Source organism: Histoplasma capsulatum, genomic scaffold, assembly GCF_000149585.1.
Source record: "Histoplasma capsulatum NAm1 scaffold_9 genomic scaffold, whole genome shotgun sequence".
Taxonomy (NCBI): domain Eukaryota; kingdom Fungi; phylum Ascomycota; class Eurotiomycetes; order Onygenales; family Ajellomycetaceae; genus Histoplasma; species Histoplasma mississippiense.
Genome location: NW_001813974.1, coordinates 392,297 through 407,590, shown reverse-complemented (window position 1 = coordinate 407,590; position 15,294 = coordinate 392,297). Strand labels below are relative to the sequence as shown.

Here is a 15,294-nt window from a genome sequence, read left to right as displayed (position 1 = left end):
TACAACATAATCGCTCGAAAGCTGGGGGGGAAAGGCAGTGTAGTTTACCTTCCGTACCTTGGTCGGACAATGTTGGTACCGTCCATCCTGCATCACAAAGCTTTCATTGACTGGCTGCACTCCAGGTATGAGACCCACTACCGCCCCACGGGTATTGATGCGACTGCTATAATCCATCTGCTTCAAGATGCGCCTCGTGCGGCTTCGGTCGAGTGGGAAGGCAGGACTGCCCATGATGTTATCGGCTCCGTTTTCAAACATTTGTGGTCGAAAATTCCTTCAACGGTGATTATACCACATAACAATGTGCAATCCGGAGCAAAACGAAAGAAATGCCAGACTAAACAACCAAGAGTTCGAAAGCGAAAGAATGGAGGGGCGCAGAATCCAATGAATCAACGCCCAAGTCCTACAGGCAACGATTCCGACTCTCCTGCGGTGGAAGCAGCGCGGGTGGAGGGAAACGCAAGGGCTACTTGCTTATTAAGGACATCCAGTCAACCAATCATCGACGCTCGCGTGACACTACCGACAGCATTCGGACAAATCTTTATGCCCCAGGCGCAAGACACTAATACAGGTTGTACAGATGGTATTCCATCACGGTCTCGGCAGCCGGCTAGGTTAAACATACTAGCAGAAACCGCAAGTTCCAGACTTTACTCCGAAGGTTAGTATTAAAGATATCATATACAGATATAATTGCTGAAGCGTAAATAGCACATACGCGAAACTCAGATTCGGAAACGACAAAAATAGCCAGCCAAAATCGGTGGTGTGATCCGCACGTCGCCCAGGACTTTACAAACGATGACGGAGCAACTTTGCGGGATTCCTCACCACCAGTCGCAATGGCAGATGATGGGACATACGCCAGTTTTTATGAGCATGACCCTGTGCTCTTTACTACCAATAATTGCGATCCCGTCTTTTTTGCAATTGATCCTGTATTTAGCAATTTCTGATTTGGAATTGAATGGACTGCATATGAGCAATTGCTTTATGTTATCATATAGAATATTCTAATCTCCATGGTGCCTCTTTCACGTAGGCGGGAATAGCCTCATGAAAACCCCGACACCCCCCCCTGCCTGTGGATATTGTATTGTTAAATCGGCGGAGAGAATCAATATCTGGTTGGGTTGAAGACGGATCGGGGTAGGTTCGATGTGACGATATTGGCCCCTTGTCATTGTATGGGAACCTTCCACGATGCGAAAGAGGCCATTACCCTCATGGAGCTCTTCGGTGGTTGCCGGGCAGAATATGTGGACTGTACCACGGAGCCCGGCGGGATAACGTGGCAGTTGGTTTTTGTTTTCTAGCCAGAATACAACCTCCACCTTCGATTTATTTGCTTCGTCAAAAGAACAGCCGAGGGCATCTTGGAAGAAGGGTTCGAACTTGATGTTTGAAAACTTGTTGAGGTCAGCTTGGGGCCATCGCGGCTACAGTCAACACTTACATTGATCCCATGATGTAACAATGCTTCACCAGCATCTCCCCCATCGACCCTTCGAGCGCCCACTTCATCCACGATCCGTCGCATTTCTTGAAATTTTGCCTTCCCAATGTAACTCTCTACCGCTGCGAAAAGCTCCTCTGGTGGCGACTGTTCATTTTCTCGTTTGACTATGATGTAACCCCGGGGATTGGCCATGAGTGTCTTCTGTTCCATTTTCGTTCGCTTTGGAGAAATGATTCTACCTTCACTTGTTTGACGCTTCGACATTTTACCCCTCACTTAAGTGGCATTTGCATAAATTTTTTCGGATCAATATTTTCCCGGGCATTTCTTGGTGCCAAAGGAGAAAATGAACAACACTTTCTAAATGTGCTGAGGCGCCTCCCTGTTTATATACGGGGACTATTTCGATATGGGCGGCTTATCAAGAAAAGTCCACCTCCGTCATCTAGTGGAATAGAGTAAAGTAGAGATCATAATATGGGAAGTGCATGAACCACGTCGCCTGTCAAAATGTGGAGTAGTCTTCAGCCTGGCTGAAAGGTTATTGTTTCTTAATTACTGGACAGATTTACGCTTGGCGACCATGGATCGACGATCCAGTCATAGTAGAAACAGTGAGCGAAACACAGAGTGAATTCCTAACATGATATAGAAAATAGACCAACATGATTAAAATCGGTCATTAATCACCCCACACGGCTACTTCAGACACAACCCACTTCACCACGGGATCGAAATCAATTTCATTATCCGCAAATACAGGGTCTTGATGCAGGCTCTTTGGCTTGGTATCAACATTGTTCGTAAGGCGTTCGACGCCCCCACCTGCATACCCTATTAGCAATCAAGTCTTGGTAAGAGTTGAGATGGCTCCTACCTTGGTCTTTCTGGAGTACAGTCTGATCCCCTTTGGTTAACCGTTCCTTGCCGTGGCTAATGGTGGTCAGTAAGGAAAAATACAGGAGTTGTCCTATAAGCATACTCTTCAGGAGCATTTAGAGCTTGCCCCTTGTTCCCAATTTCCGTGGTCTCGTGGTTAGGGGTAATTGGTGTTTTCGAGGGCCTGGCGACGCTGGTGACTCTAGGCATGGACATCGCGATGAACAAGACGACGTGACAGCGTGTAAAGGCTTGCAAATATTGATGGAAGGCTAGCTTTGCAGGATCTGAACACCCGTGCATGCCTCAGGGTTCGGAGGGAAACTTTGCCGCCTTATATGTTGTTGTGTGGCACACGCGCGCACCGAGTCAAATTGGACCATCTCCCTGGATATCTGACAGGATATGCTTTCCCGTCTGCGTCGCGGCTCTGCAGGAGCTCTACAGGATCTCATGATGGAAGTGTGGCGTCGGATGGTTTGCAAAGCTTGGGTGACCTTTGTGAGGAGAAAAGGGAAGATCGAGCGAGGGAAACAAAGTGGGAGGAGGGCTGGCTTTATATGCCTTCGGACCTACGCTGCCTTTCTCCCCCAACAAGACAAATTGGGAGCAACCGCAAATAGGCCGCACCATGTATGGGATTTGTTGGCTAATGAAATAGGGACTGGTTTAGGGATCGTCTTCCACGCTTCCTGTTGATGTGCATCTAGAAATGGGGTTTACAAGATAATTAACTTTCATTTATCGAACTGTTCTGTACGGAAAACGCAAAGGTACAGATAATCAAACGCGATTCGTACGATTCAAGCGATGTTTACAAAATTTGACCAACTTCTATCACTGATTGAGCTACGGTATAAAATCAGCCAAGGCGGATCTTGCGCCTGATAGAAGGCGAACTCATCAAGATTCAGCATTAAAGCGGCGTTATCATCAGATACAATTTGCCGACAGAGAAACGTGAAGTAGAAAGATAGAATATCCATCCTAGTCCACCTCGCGAGAACGCCAACTCGGAGTTAACATCTCGCTCGACAAAACACGAGAGGGCCTCCCAGATTGACCATTAACATCAAACTTTCCATTATACAAGCATAAAACCGAGACGCAAGAATGCATCGGGTCGGCTAGACTTCCGCGGTGGATCAAGCATTCTGAGCCTGGGAACTCTCCGCAAGATCCTCGAAAGAGTCAGTGGGGTTGGCAACTGCGTGTGCCCTGACATAATTCTCCGGTTTTCCCCTTTCATTGCGGGCTTTAGCAACCCAGCTGTCCGCATCAGCCAATGCGTCGGTAGGTGACGGCTTGCGTTCACCCCAGGCATACTGTGCTGCATCAACAACCGGCGTGCCTGACTGCTCCATGTTTTCTTTGCTAGTTTTAGGTGTTCTCATCTCGGAACATTCTTTCATCGCAGGATCGAAACCAACGTTCTCGTTATCCATAAATATGGGATCACATTCCATCCAAGTGGGTGGTATGTCTGACATATATTTATCCATAAGCACGGGCAATTCTGATTCGGGGTTGCGTGAGAAGGATATCTCCTGCCCTTGCGGCTTCAGCTTAGAAGCATTATTCAACACAGTCTCTGAACACATGTCAGCGTATGCTCCCAGTTTCCAGTTGAGATATCAATTACCTCCATCTTGCTCAGGGCTGGCACACCCACCTGCAGTGTCTTCCGAGGGATTGGATTTGGAGGTGGTGGAATCCGCCCTGGCTTCGCGAAGAGCTTCTACGAGTTCTTTCGCATCGGAATGCTGATACCCATCTCCTGTTGTCACGCTCTGCTGGAGACTTTCATCGATGGGGTTGCATGGAGGCGTTTGGGCCGGTGGAGTATTGGCAGGGGCCTTGTCGTTGAGCTTCATTGCTTGAGGCATTGTGGTAGTTGGTGGATAAAGAAGTCTTGGAAACTGGGTCTGGGGAACTGGCTTGGTGAGGTCTGTGAATGTCTTGAATGTCTGTTCATTGCCTCAGGATTTTGGGGGAAACTGTGCCTCCTTATATGCCATTCTGTCGACACTCCTGGCTCCTATTCTTTTGTTGTCTCCCCCTTCAACTTGGGCCACGTGGATACGGGAGGAGCTTACCGTCGCTCTCCCAAATTTAGGGTGTATAAAACTGTGCCGCAGGATACATGGTCTCGACCTTGTCGATGCGATATGACAACCCGCTGGGGAAAGCTTGCCGTCTTCTGCTCTGCATAGCGAATCAACGACTCGGACTCGATCTCGTCGGACTTTTGTCGATCTGAGAACTAGCCGTGTCGAACTGTCTGCGGCACATCTCGCCGTACCAGAGGTTGCCCTGGATATCAGAGATGCTATCAGCCCATGATGGACAATTATCGCTTCCGTTTGGCGGTCCGATTGGCCAACAGCTCAGGAAAATGAAATCTAGATGCCAAGTTCGTTGTCCCTGAACCCGTGCAGCTGGAGCAATCGATTAGAGAGAGTTGTTGAAGGGCAAAATTGTGGCTTGCAGTATCATTATAACTCGCCCCTTGTCAAAGTGGTAGTCAATGAAAGGTGGCTGGCGATCTGCCGCTCGATGCTACAAATTCGCTGATTGATGAGGCGCCAAAGGACGGAGGAAGATATTGCCTTTACAACTGTTACTAACTTATTTCAACTATTATTTTCCCGATAAAACCTTTTCCAACTTTTACAAATTATTTTTAACTACCTATAGGAATTTTAAACTTGTTCAGTGAATCTATCATGACAGAATGTGGCAGGGTTAGCAACAAGACAGCCATTGCTTTATTCAAATTCAAATGATTTACGCACTAGTGGAAGCATGGGGTGATTTGACTTAATGAAGGCTGCGTGGTAGGAACACTCAGTTTATAACTCTATTAACAAGAAGGCACTTTCATGAAAATCTTTGAATTTGATGAGCATAGATTTTTTGCTTCTCACGCCGAATTGTCTGCCCCTGAAAACCTGCCTCCAGGCGAATGGGAGCTGTCTTGAAGAGTAATGCGGGAAATGGCGCGGCCTGGAAATTTAGCTGGTCAGAAAGGTGTTGGCTGTTCTCTGCCAAGTCAACGTGACCTCAAAAGCCTAGCTAGCTCTCTAAATGATCAATTGTCTTCGCGCACTCTACGAAATTTGGGTCCTGGGGTTTCCCTGCTGCAAGCGATCAGTGGCTATATTAAAGTCTCATACTATTGCGGATTTTCCCCTCATGTTTACAACATCAGATGGTCAACCCCCAAGAATCTAATGTATTATATGGACGCTTCGCGCTAATCCCAGACCTACTTTTCGGTTATCTCCCCAAGAATGGCATCAAAGGACCGGGTCGCCTCAGCGATGATGTGCAGCCCAACGCAGCACTATTGATCAGAACTGGGCTGGCAGTGGCACGGCCAATGCCAAGCATACTAGCGTGCTTTTGCGACCAGCCTTCGCCAGATGCATTGATGCCTAATAGACTTCTGTTGGGGGCGCTGCAGCCACAATACATTCCACCCTTAATCGACCCCACGTCGTGCTATTCTCGTCAACTCTTCTAACTCTGACTCGTATATGCAATATCTTCGCCTTCCATTTTTCCCGACCATGACAGTATTATCTGTTCCTGACACAAGTAAGACCTCCTTCTACCCCGCTCCTTACGAAAATATTTTCACTTCATCTGACTCGTGGCCAGCAAGCACCTTATCTCTCATTGTATCTGCTCCCTTTACATCGCTCCAACTGTTGATCGCGAATCCCAGGACCTTGGTCAAAGCATGGCTGACAATAAACCGTTGAAGACTTATCACGCATATAGGAGCTCAGATTTCAAAACTTCCCGGTACGTTCTTGCTGCTAATCTACGTTGTCTCTACGCTCCTACTGTCATTGATGCAACTCGCTAACGCATTTCATAGTCTACAACTTTTCGGTTTCGCGCCGGTATTAGCCATCCGTTGACACTCAGTCTGATTTAACGGAAATTTCAGCACTGTTCAGCCGGGTGGTAAAGGCTTCAGTTATGAGTAAAGATATTACAAAAATCAGGATGAAATCCTCTACCGATGATAATCTCTTGGAGGAAATCAAGAAAGTACATATTCAAGCTAAGGAAACTAGAAACAGGAAATGACATGAAGTACTGAGTTTTCCCAAGAAAGGTTGCGATGATTGCGATTCGATAACGTGGACTGACCTTCCGAAGGCGACCCGAATTGATCCTCCACAGAATTCTGTTGCAGTTGTTGTCGACGTTGTCGAAAGTCAAGGCGCCATACGCATCTTTGAAAGGAAGGACGATTCTTATGTCAACGGGGTGGGAACAGAAGAGGCCGGCCATATGGTGATCGTCCCTTGGAATAGTGGTTGGTGGTTTAGGGTTTCAGGATCTATTCGAGTAGGATATGCTGTTGCGAATAATGTTAAGTAGTTGGACTACAATCATATAACTCTTGGCCGATTTATGATCAATCGATTTGTAAGCTCATTGGAGATTGGGATGATGATGAATGACGGCGTATATGGATTATAGGTTTCAGTCAACCGAATTTTGCCCGTAATCTGATCTGGCATTGTCGCTATCCCTTGTACGTCTTGGACTGTAAGTTCATAGACGTCTCCGGAAAAGGAGGCTAGTGTGCCGTTAGCTACTGTAGTTAAGTTTTCTTCAGGGCCAGATATAAAATTTGCTGCTGGAAGCTGATTAGCGTCTATTACTCAGTATAGTGTTGGCCTCATTTACTTACTTGCAGTTATCTGTGGTTCGATTGGAGGCAACATTCGACTGCCTGGGTCAACACCACCATAAACTTGCTTAGTCCCTTCACAGATCAGTTTTATTCTCTGTAGGTGACGGAGTGGAAGTTACCTTCAGCGTAATTTTTCGCAAGGGCCTGAAGGACGCCTATTTTGAAACCGGCCCACTCCTGTTTCAGTTTGGACGGCAAGTACACCCGAACGGCGTCCTTCATGTTGACAATGGCCGATGGACCAAGCCCAGCAGCGCAGAGAACAATTCCGTCATTGCCCGTAAGAGTTTTGACCCTCTGGAGAAACTCAAAATAATCTATCGATTGGGCAGTGCGTTTTGAATCGGATGGCGGCCCAGTAGCCAACAGCTGAAATGCTGCGTGAACACGCCTCGCTTCTCTTGGTTTCAAGCCCATCCGGTGTTCTGTTAACTCTGAAAACTCGCGGAGCCGGCGAACAGCAGAATCCACCGAAAACTGAGCTTGAGGCATGATTACTAAGCCCTCTCGCCTCTAGACCAACTGAAAAATGGTAAGCAAAATGAGTATAAAGTGAAGCAGAGTTGGGAAAAGTTGAAAACAGTTGGGAAAAACCGTTTTATTAATCTCGAGTAGATGATCACATGCGGCAAAAACTACAACAGGTTAGGCATCAGTGCGTTGTTCACTGGGCCAAGCGTAAAAGAGCTTTGGCGGCATGCCAAAGGTGCAGATTCCCTTGTCTGGGATTCCGATATGGGATCCTAGCTTTCAGCAACCACGCTTCTCTTGATAGAGATATCCTCCGCCAAACACCGAAGCAACCTTCGGCCAGTGGCTATAATTGGTTGGCATTTCAATCAAAAGCGGCATCCCAACCGTCCCAGGCATTTGCGCCCAGATATAGTGGTCTCTGATACGCAATTGTGACCCAACCCAAACTGCATGTGCTCCCCCAACCTTCGGTCAAATCGCACTCGTTCCTCGTCCGGTTAAAAGACCACGCTTCACCAATTCCCATCTTTCAAAATGGTTCATCATCAAATGATGCCCAGAATTGAGTGTCAAACGCGGATAGTGGCCAGAAAACGCGTTGCACCTGAAGACAAAGGTAATTTCCAGATCTTTTTACTGTATTCCAGACTGACTTGTTATAGGGAAACAAGTTAAGCGAGTTAAGAGAGAACCACAGAAAGAGCAGCCGAAGTCCTACCGCAGGAGTGTGCGGCTAAGCAGTAAAAACGCCTCTGCAACTGTATGTGCGCTTCTTCCGGCTGTATCACTTTGATATGATACTGATTCAACGGAGATATTACAGGACTCTCCGACCAGCATCCAGACCCGAGAACAGAATACAAAACTAAATCAGAAACGATCTTGTGAAGACCAAACACTCTCCTCTTCAAAACGACCACGATTGTCTTTACTGAGCTTAGCTATTGACCCCCTTGAGGGAGAGAAGCGACATATTACCAACTGGAAGAAGATTGACCTGACTAGATATTGGTGCAGGAATGACTGCTGGCCTAAAGAATATTTTAGAGCACAGCCTGGACAGATTGAAAGCATGAGCCACCTTCTTGCCAAAAAAAAGTCAACAGCTTCTCTTCGCCGCAAGAACTCAAATTCGAGTCTTGCTACAGGCTCTAACGCACCAACTGATCAAGAATCGAGAGATGGAAAGAGCGCCAAATACAGAAGCGCTACTTATGAGACCGTCCTTGCCACCAAAGGCAGCTTCATGGCTGAATCTGAACTTGAAGTAACGGAAAGAAGCAAGGAGATTTGCAAAATGCTACTTGACGAGAAACAGACGATTCCCGAAGGCACGATATTTCAGAATGACCGATTCCGGAAGGCTTGCCAAAAGCTACAGAGTAAAAATGAATCAAGAGTTATTCAAGATATATCTCGGTTGATTGTGCCTGCGGCGGAGACATTAGCTACGTGTGGCGCTAAGAATCTGGAGTGTTTGGTTGAAAGCGTCAATGAACCATGGGGTTCCTCTATTTCCTTCTGTGGACCACGTCCGCAGCCTGATTATGCGGTCGGGTTCGGCCGGTCTGCGTTCACAGAAAACGAGCTAAATAAGTTCGAGCCGTTCCTCGGCTACGACCCGGATACCTACAGCTCCTTCTTCCTGGCCACCTTCTACATGTACTTCCCCTTCTTGACCAGTGAGGTGAAAGGCACCGCCGCGCTCGACATCGCCGACCGGCAGAACGCACACAGCATGACCATTGCCGTGAGGGGTGTCATTGAGCTGTTTAAACTTGTAGGACGCGAAGATGAGGTCAATCGCGAAATCTTGGCTTTCTCGATCTCACACGACAACAGGACAGTGAGAATCTACGGCCATTATGCGGTCATTGAGGGAAGCAAGACTTCCTTCTACCGTCACCCTATCAGAACATTTGACTTTACGGAGCTGGACGGCAGAGAGAAGTGGACTGCTTACACATTTACGAGGAACGTTTATGACAAGTGGGCGCCGGATCATCTGAAAAGGATCCACTCGGCTATTGATGCGATCCCTCCTGGAGTAAATTTTGATGTTCCTCAGTCAGAACTTGGACTCTCTCAATCAAACACTCCATGCTTTTTGGAGGATGACGGCCAACTAAGTCAGACAAGCTTTATAGCCTCATCAGAAGCTACACCCAATACTTCCTTCACCCAACAGACGCATGTCTTGAAGCGGCCAAGGAGGCAGAAATAGTGTGTTGGTGTTGTGTTTGAGATAAGAATGAATTATTATCATTTCGATTGCATGTGCTATGTCAACTTGATCCAGAATATCTCCAGAATATCTTTATACGCCTTTCCGTAAGCACATTACCCATAAATATCATCCCATACTCTTCAAAGCCTGCGTCAGGCAAAGTAAGATCTTCAACTTCATAGAAATTTTGCAGCCCAATTTTCACCACCGGCAAAAAAAGAAATTCTCGTTTCATCTCAGCAGTCGACTTCTGCAGTGACTCTTGGCCAAGTAGGCCCATCAATTGGTTCCCCAGAGGGAACAGCGTTGGAGGGCGGGCTGCGCATATTGGCATTATTTTTGCATACGTTCCAGATAGCCTGAAGTAGCCAGCTTCTCTATCGGATATTTTAGCCGGTTTTGATTAAGCAGCTTCAACCGTGCGTCGGGCACATATATACCCAACGGGGATGACCTTTTTCGTTATTCACGCGTGACACGGGTACCCAGGGACCCATCGAGAGGATTCGATCAAGTGCAGTAGAAAAGGTACGCTTCATCAAGTTTCCCTTTTGTACAATCGGCTTGCTGCAGTAGATAATGAGATTTAGAATGGGTCGCGAACCCCCTTAGGCGAGCTGCAATTCGTGCACTTACTAAACAGTCCCAGAAGCCAAGAACAATCTCCTTATATATATCAGCATCTATTCCCAGTGAGCTATCTGGGCTTTACTGGTAGTGATAGCGGCGCGAAAGTTTGTGGTATTATTTTCAGGATTATTGGTATCAGTTAGCGACTAGAATAAATATTGAATATCACACTGACTTACTATGATGTCAAATCTGATATGTATGGTTCAGCAGGAGAAACAAAAATAAAATTTTGGAAGGGCATTGGGCGGTAAATCTTTCTGCCATTGTTTCTGGGTATCACGTGGCACTCCCAAACCCTGCTTTTAACCCCTCCCCCACTTTGTGACTCCGACATCACATAAAGTTAGCATATGTCATTGATTTCGCCATGCGGCGCAATGTGCCTTCCCCGTAGGTACACTATACCCCAAAAAGAAGTTCGGCGTGACCTTGCAACAGAGAACAAGGTTAGTGAGCGGGTTAGTCAACCGGGGGGCAGTTCGCTGTTTCGTCAGATACGACCAGTTGGCTCGCGTCTTCTACGTGCGGGTAAACGTTGATCCGTGTTATTTTGGGCGAGGTGGCTGGCATTATTTCTCGTTTCTCGTTCACTTCAGGATTATCGCCGCCCTATCGCTATGCCAGTCAATGCCTGGTACCCACTTCCGCTTTTTGACATAACTCTGTATCCCTCTCTAATGTCCGATAACAGTTCACCAGATTACGAGTCTCTCTACCGTAGAGCGGAAGCGGAACGAAGGCAGGCAGAAGAGTGAGAGGCACAGGAAGTAGAGTTGCGAAGGCAGGCGGAAGAATTGAGAAGGCAGGCAGAAGAACAAGAGGCACGGGAAGTAGAGTTGCGAAGGCAGGCAGAAGAGCGAGAGGCACGGGAAGTAGAGTTGCGAAGGCAGGCAGAAGAGTGAGAGGCAGAGGAAAAAGTGCGCAGCCAGCCGACAACACTCGGAGAGCTTATCAAAGGTTGTCATGATTCATTCTCCCAGCCTTTGCAGGTTGGAACGCCATCCCGCTCCACGAAGGAGAGTATTCCACCGCCCACTGGGAAATACTGCCCAACAAACCTTCATTTTTGGTCAAGTTGTCCAGTTCAACTGCAAGAAATTTACAATTCAGTTTCCACTTACCTCCAACCAGCTGGACAAGACGCACCTCAGCTATTCACATCTCTTCTTGTGCTAAATGAACTTGATCAGCGATATTCTAGCCGAAAACTACAAAGTGAAAAGGATCTGGAACACTACAAGCGAACCACTGTGAAAGATCATGTCCATGATATCATAGCCGAGCTATGCAAAATACCTGATGCCCGAGAGAGATTCCGGCTTGGAGATGGGATCCTGTTTGAAAATCATGAAAATCTTCTACAGACATCAGAGGAGTCAGATGTACAGCTGCTTGATGAATCCAGCACAAAACATCCCAAACCAGATTCATTCTGTATTCATCAAATCAATGATTCCACCAATACTTTGATTACAACAGTCGAATATAAGCCGCCACACAAGCTCTCAGTTGAAAATCTCCGAGCGGGTCTTCGATCGATGAAGCTCTGGGAAGAGATTGTTCAGTCAGACACAATCCCCAAGAGTGATGAGCTGAACAAGGATGAAAAGCTGAGATATAATGCGGAACAGCTGACTTGCTCAGTTTTGGTTCAGGAGTATCATGTCATGATCCAAGCTGGACTGGAGTACTCCTACATAACTAATGGATTTGCTATCGTTCTTCTTCGTGTTCCATACAACGACCCTAGTACGCTCTATTACTATCTCTGTGAACCAAACATGGATGTGATTTCAGAAAATCCTGGGGTCTTTTATCAGTCAAAGACAGCTATTGCCAGAATATTATGTCTCTGTCTGATGTCCTTTCTCTCAGATATCCGTGACCAGAAGTGGCGGAATGCTGCAAGATCCCAGCTCCATATATGGAAGACAAGTTTTGACTTTACACAGTCACAAATCCCCAATGATGAGCTGCAACAAACTCCTCCAGGATCGGAATATGCAAGCTCAGATTATATACCCTCTGAACATCTGCCATCGTCTCCATTACAGCCCGGCCATCGAGTTTCTTCCCGATCTCAAACCACCTGTGCACCAATGGATACCTCACCTTTGAGTGATCATATGGATTCTTCCGACTCCGAATCTAACCAAGCAGCGCACGGCCGGAAGCGGGGCTTCAGCCAAGTGATGTCCTCCCCGCCCAGCCAGCGTTCATCGGCGCGCCCAGCAGGTCCTAGGCCATCGAGCGGCCAGAGCCAACCCACGGCACGTTACTGTACGCAGCAGTGCTTATTGGGTTTGCAACAAGAAGGTGAATTGGACCATCAATGCCCTAATGTTTCTCTCCACCGGCGAGGCCAGAATGATGATCGACATTGTATCAATGCAAGGAAGCTTGTGCAAATACTGAATGAACAGCTCGATTGTGACCTTGATCATAACTGCACACCATTTGGGACTTGTGGATCGTATGGTGCACCCTTCAAGATCACTTGTGCTGCATATGGCTACACTCTTGTTGGAAAGGGGACAACATCCGGACTATGGAAAGTTGTCTCACGTGAAGCAGAAATATACCGGGTTCTTCAGAAAGCACAGGGTTCTGCTGTCCCTGTATTTCTGGGGACGATTGATTTGAAATTATTCCTTTTCCTCCATGGTGCTGGGGACATCCGCCATATGCTTCTCATGGGTTGGGCAGGGGAAAGTATAGAGAACGTCAAAGACAAGGAAGAGCTAAGTCGTGAGATTTCCAGGTCGAAGAAGGAAATCCGCATGCTGGGAGTGGTTCATAAAGACCTGCGGTCTGCCAACATGTTATGGAATGACGAGCTGCGCCAGGTCCTGATCATAGACTTTCACCGGTCCGACATAGACAGGCGCCCGATGAAAAAGCAGGTTGGACCCTTGAAAAGACGACTTCATCAGGTGGGCATGCCGAAACGACCCTGTAATAATAATGGCTTGACTGGGTGTACCTCTACAACAAGAGGGTCAGACGTCTAGAGTAGCGTAGCGTCTGAGAAGAATTGGAAACAGGCCTTTGAGAAATAGCTGTTGCCCTTCTGACTTGTTCTTCCTTTTGCCTGTGGATTGAACTGTTCAAATATATCTTATTTCACCAGTCAATTTCATATAATTTTAATCTTACACCTAAGAATAGAACTACACAGCTGGAAAGAACTAGAAGGTATATGTATGATAATCCAGTAACAGCAACTCGTACCATCAACCAGCAATAACAATTGGGTTTCAGCAAAAGTCACTTTGTCTTCCGTGTCGGATTTTTATCTCACGGACAGCCAAGGCAAGGAACCAACAATCTCAATAACTGGATGTCAATTCCCATTCATTTCATTCAATTATACTGATTCTCGACATACCTTGCTGAACAGTCAGTAATAAAGCTTACTATCATCTCGAGTATCGCGGACATTCGCTTAAATATTTCAATTATCTCGAGCACCTGGCTATGGATCGCCATGATTTCGCCTTGTTGAGACCTATTGTCGCCGTCCGAGGAGGTTGAGGGCTTCGCAAGCCATGGTTGGCATTCGGCATTGCGAATGCACAACCATCAGGGTTCTATGCTCAGTCCATTTGACATTGATGGTGGAAAATTGGATTGAAAAACTTAGACTTCGGTCGGGATATATAGCATAGGGGACAGATCCATCGTTTTTCTCATGTTCATTGAGCCATTGCAAAGATTATGAAACTTAGCGGCGCAGGTGAATATATAGACACAATCCTCTGAGACTTGGAGGAGGTTAATGAGGTGAGGGCGGATGGCTCAACAAACTTGGGGCACATAATGAGTTTACGACTTGGTGGCTGGGTGAACCCTTTGCCTGTATTTTAATTGTCTCAAGGCCATTCTTTATAGGCAATCAATGTATCTGCCGACAGCTAAACCCCAAAGAAGGACAGCTGGAAGGGATATTATGTAGAGCAAAAGCAAGCATGATAAGTTCCATAGAAACAGAACAGTTAGCACTGTAAACCGCGCCTACAGGAAGGAAGGACTTATATTGGAATGCTGCAAGCAGCAAATATTCTCTGTCTTCTGGGGAAGTGTGAACATTGCTATTCATTACACCTGCAGCAAATAAGTTTGAACAACTAAATATCTAGAGGCGGCCGGGAGCCTAAACACACATTATGAGAGAATGCTGACACAATAGTGAACTCCCACTGAGAAGTAGCCATATGGCCTATATCTATATCCATGAGCACACAAGGGAGTCGTTCGTTTCGATCGCAGGTGGACATGGTCGGGTAACAACCGTAGCAAGGTATGAACAAACACAATCATCAGCTCCCCCTCCTTCCATTCATTGTACTCATTCTTGATGTACCTTGGAGAATGATCAGCAATAAAGCTCACTGGACATGGAAATAATGCTTACCAGTACTCAATTGTTAACACGCTGCATCCCGATCTTCTGTTGCAGAGGCCTGTAGAATGGCATCATACTGTTCTTTACTCCCTGGTGTTATCATCTCGAGTATCGCAGTCATTTGCATCAATATTTTAATCATTTCTGGCACCTGGCTATGGATCTCCATGATTATATTATGTAGAGATGTATTGTCGCCGCCCTTGGCAATTGAGGAGGAGGTTGCTGTAGATCTTCACATGATGGCATTTGGCATTGTGGTGAGTGGATAGGGTTTCTGTTGAGATGTGAATTTCCAGTTGAAATGTAGAGCATAGTTATTATGATTTAAGAATAGAAATATTGATATTCAGAACTAGAGAGGTCTTTATACTTCTCTCTAGAATTAGACAAAACACGCGAATACAAATGATTCGAAGCAAAACAAAAGTGGGAGACAAAGAAATGAGGGCGACGAGCAAACAAAACACACACAATATAAATACTGTACC

The 15,294-nt window shown here is 46.5% G+C and overlaps 5 protein-coding genes across 5 annotated transcripts; 2 read left to right on the top strand and 3 right to left on the bottom strand.

Moving 5' to 3' along the window:
* Positions 1-1,043: 1,043 nt before the first annotated feature.
* On the bottom strand, positions 1,044-1,732 carry HCAG_07596 (predicted protein; the record flags this gene model as incomplete). The annotated part of the gene is made up of 2 exons (XM_001537237.1): positions 1,044-1,403; positions 1,466-1,732. 2 exons carry the CDS (start codon positions 1,730-1,732, stop codon positions 1,044-1,046), a joined length of 627 nt encoding a protein of 208 aa, XP_001537287.1.
* Positions 1,733-2,150: 418 nt separating this feature from the next.
* On the bottom strand, positions 2,151-2,563 carry HCAG_07595 (predicted protein; the record flags this gene model as incomplete). The annotated part of the gene is made up of 3 exons (XM_001537236.1): positions 2,151-2,293; positions 2,346-2,401; positions 2,451-2,563. The coding sequence occupies 3 exons, from the start codon at positions 2,561-2,563 to the stop codon at positions 2,151-2,153; spliced, it is 312 nt and encodes a 103-aa protein (XP_001537286.1).
* Positions 2,564-3,492: 929 nt separating this feature from the next.
* Positions 3,493-4,233, bottom strand: HCAG_07594 (predicted protein; the record flags this gene model as incomplete). Its single annotated transcript, XM_001537235.1, has 2 exons — positions 3,493-3,938; positions 3,990-4,233. The coding sequence occupies 2 exons, from the start codon at positions 4,231-4,233 to the stop codon at positions 3,493-3,495; spliced, it is 690 nt and encodes a 229-aa protein (XP_001537285.1).
* A 3,854-nt stretch (positions 4,234-8,087) lies between these two features.
* On the top strand, positions 8,088-9,762 carry HCAG_07593 (predicted protein; the record flags this gene model as incomplete). Its single annotated transcript, XM_001537234.1, has 3 exons — positions 8,088-8,154; positions 8,201-8,298; positions 8,362-9,762. 3 exons carry the CDS (start codon positions 8,088-8,090, stop codon positions 9,760-9,762), a joined length of 1,566 nt encoding a protein of 521 aa, XP_001537284.1.
* A 1,313-nt stretch (positions 9,763-11,075) lies between these two features.
* On the top strand, positions 11,076-13,409 carry HCAG_07592 (conserved hypothetical protein; the record flags this gene model as incomplete). Its single annotated transcript, XM_001537233.1, has 3 exons — positions 11,076-11,149; positions 11,600-12,147; positions 12,274-13,409. 3 exons carry the CDS (start codon positions 11,076-11,078, stop codon positions 13,407-13,409), a joined length of 1,758 nt encoding a protein of 585 aa, XP_001537283.1.
* Positions 13,410-15,294: the final 1,885 nt, after the last annotated feature.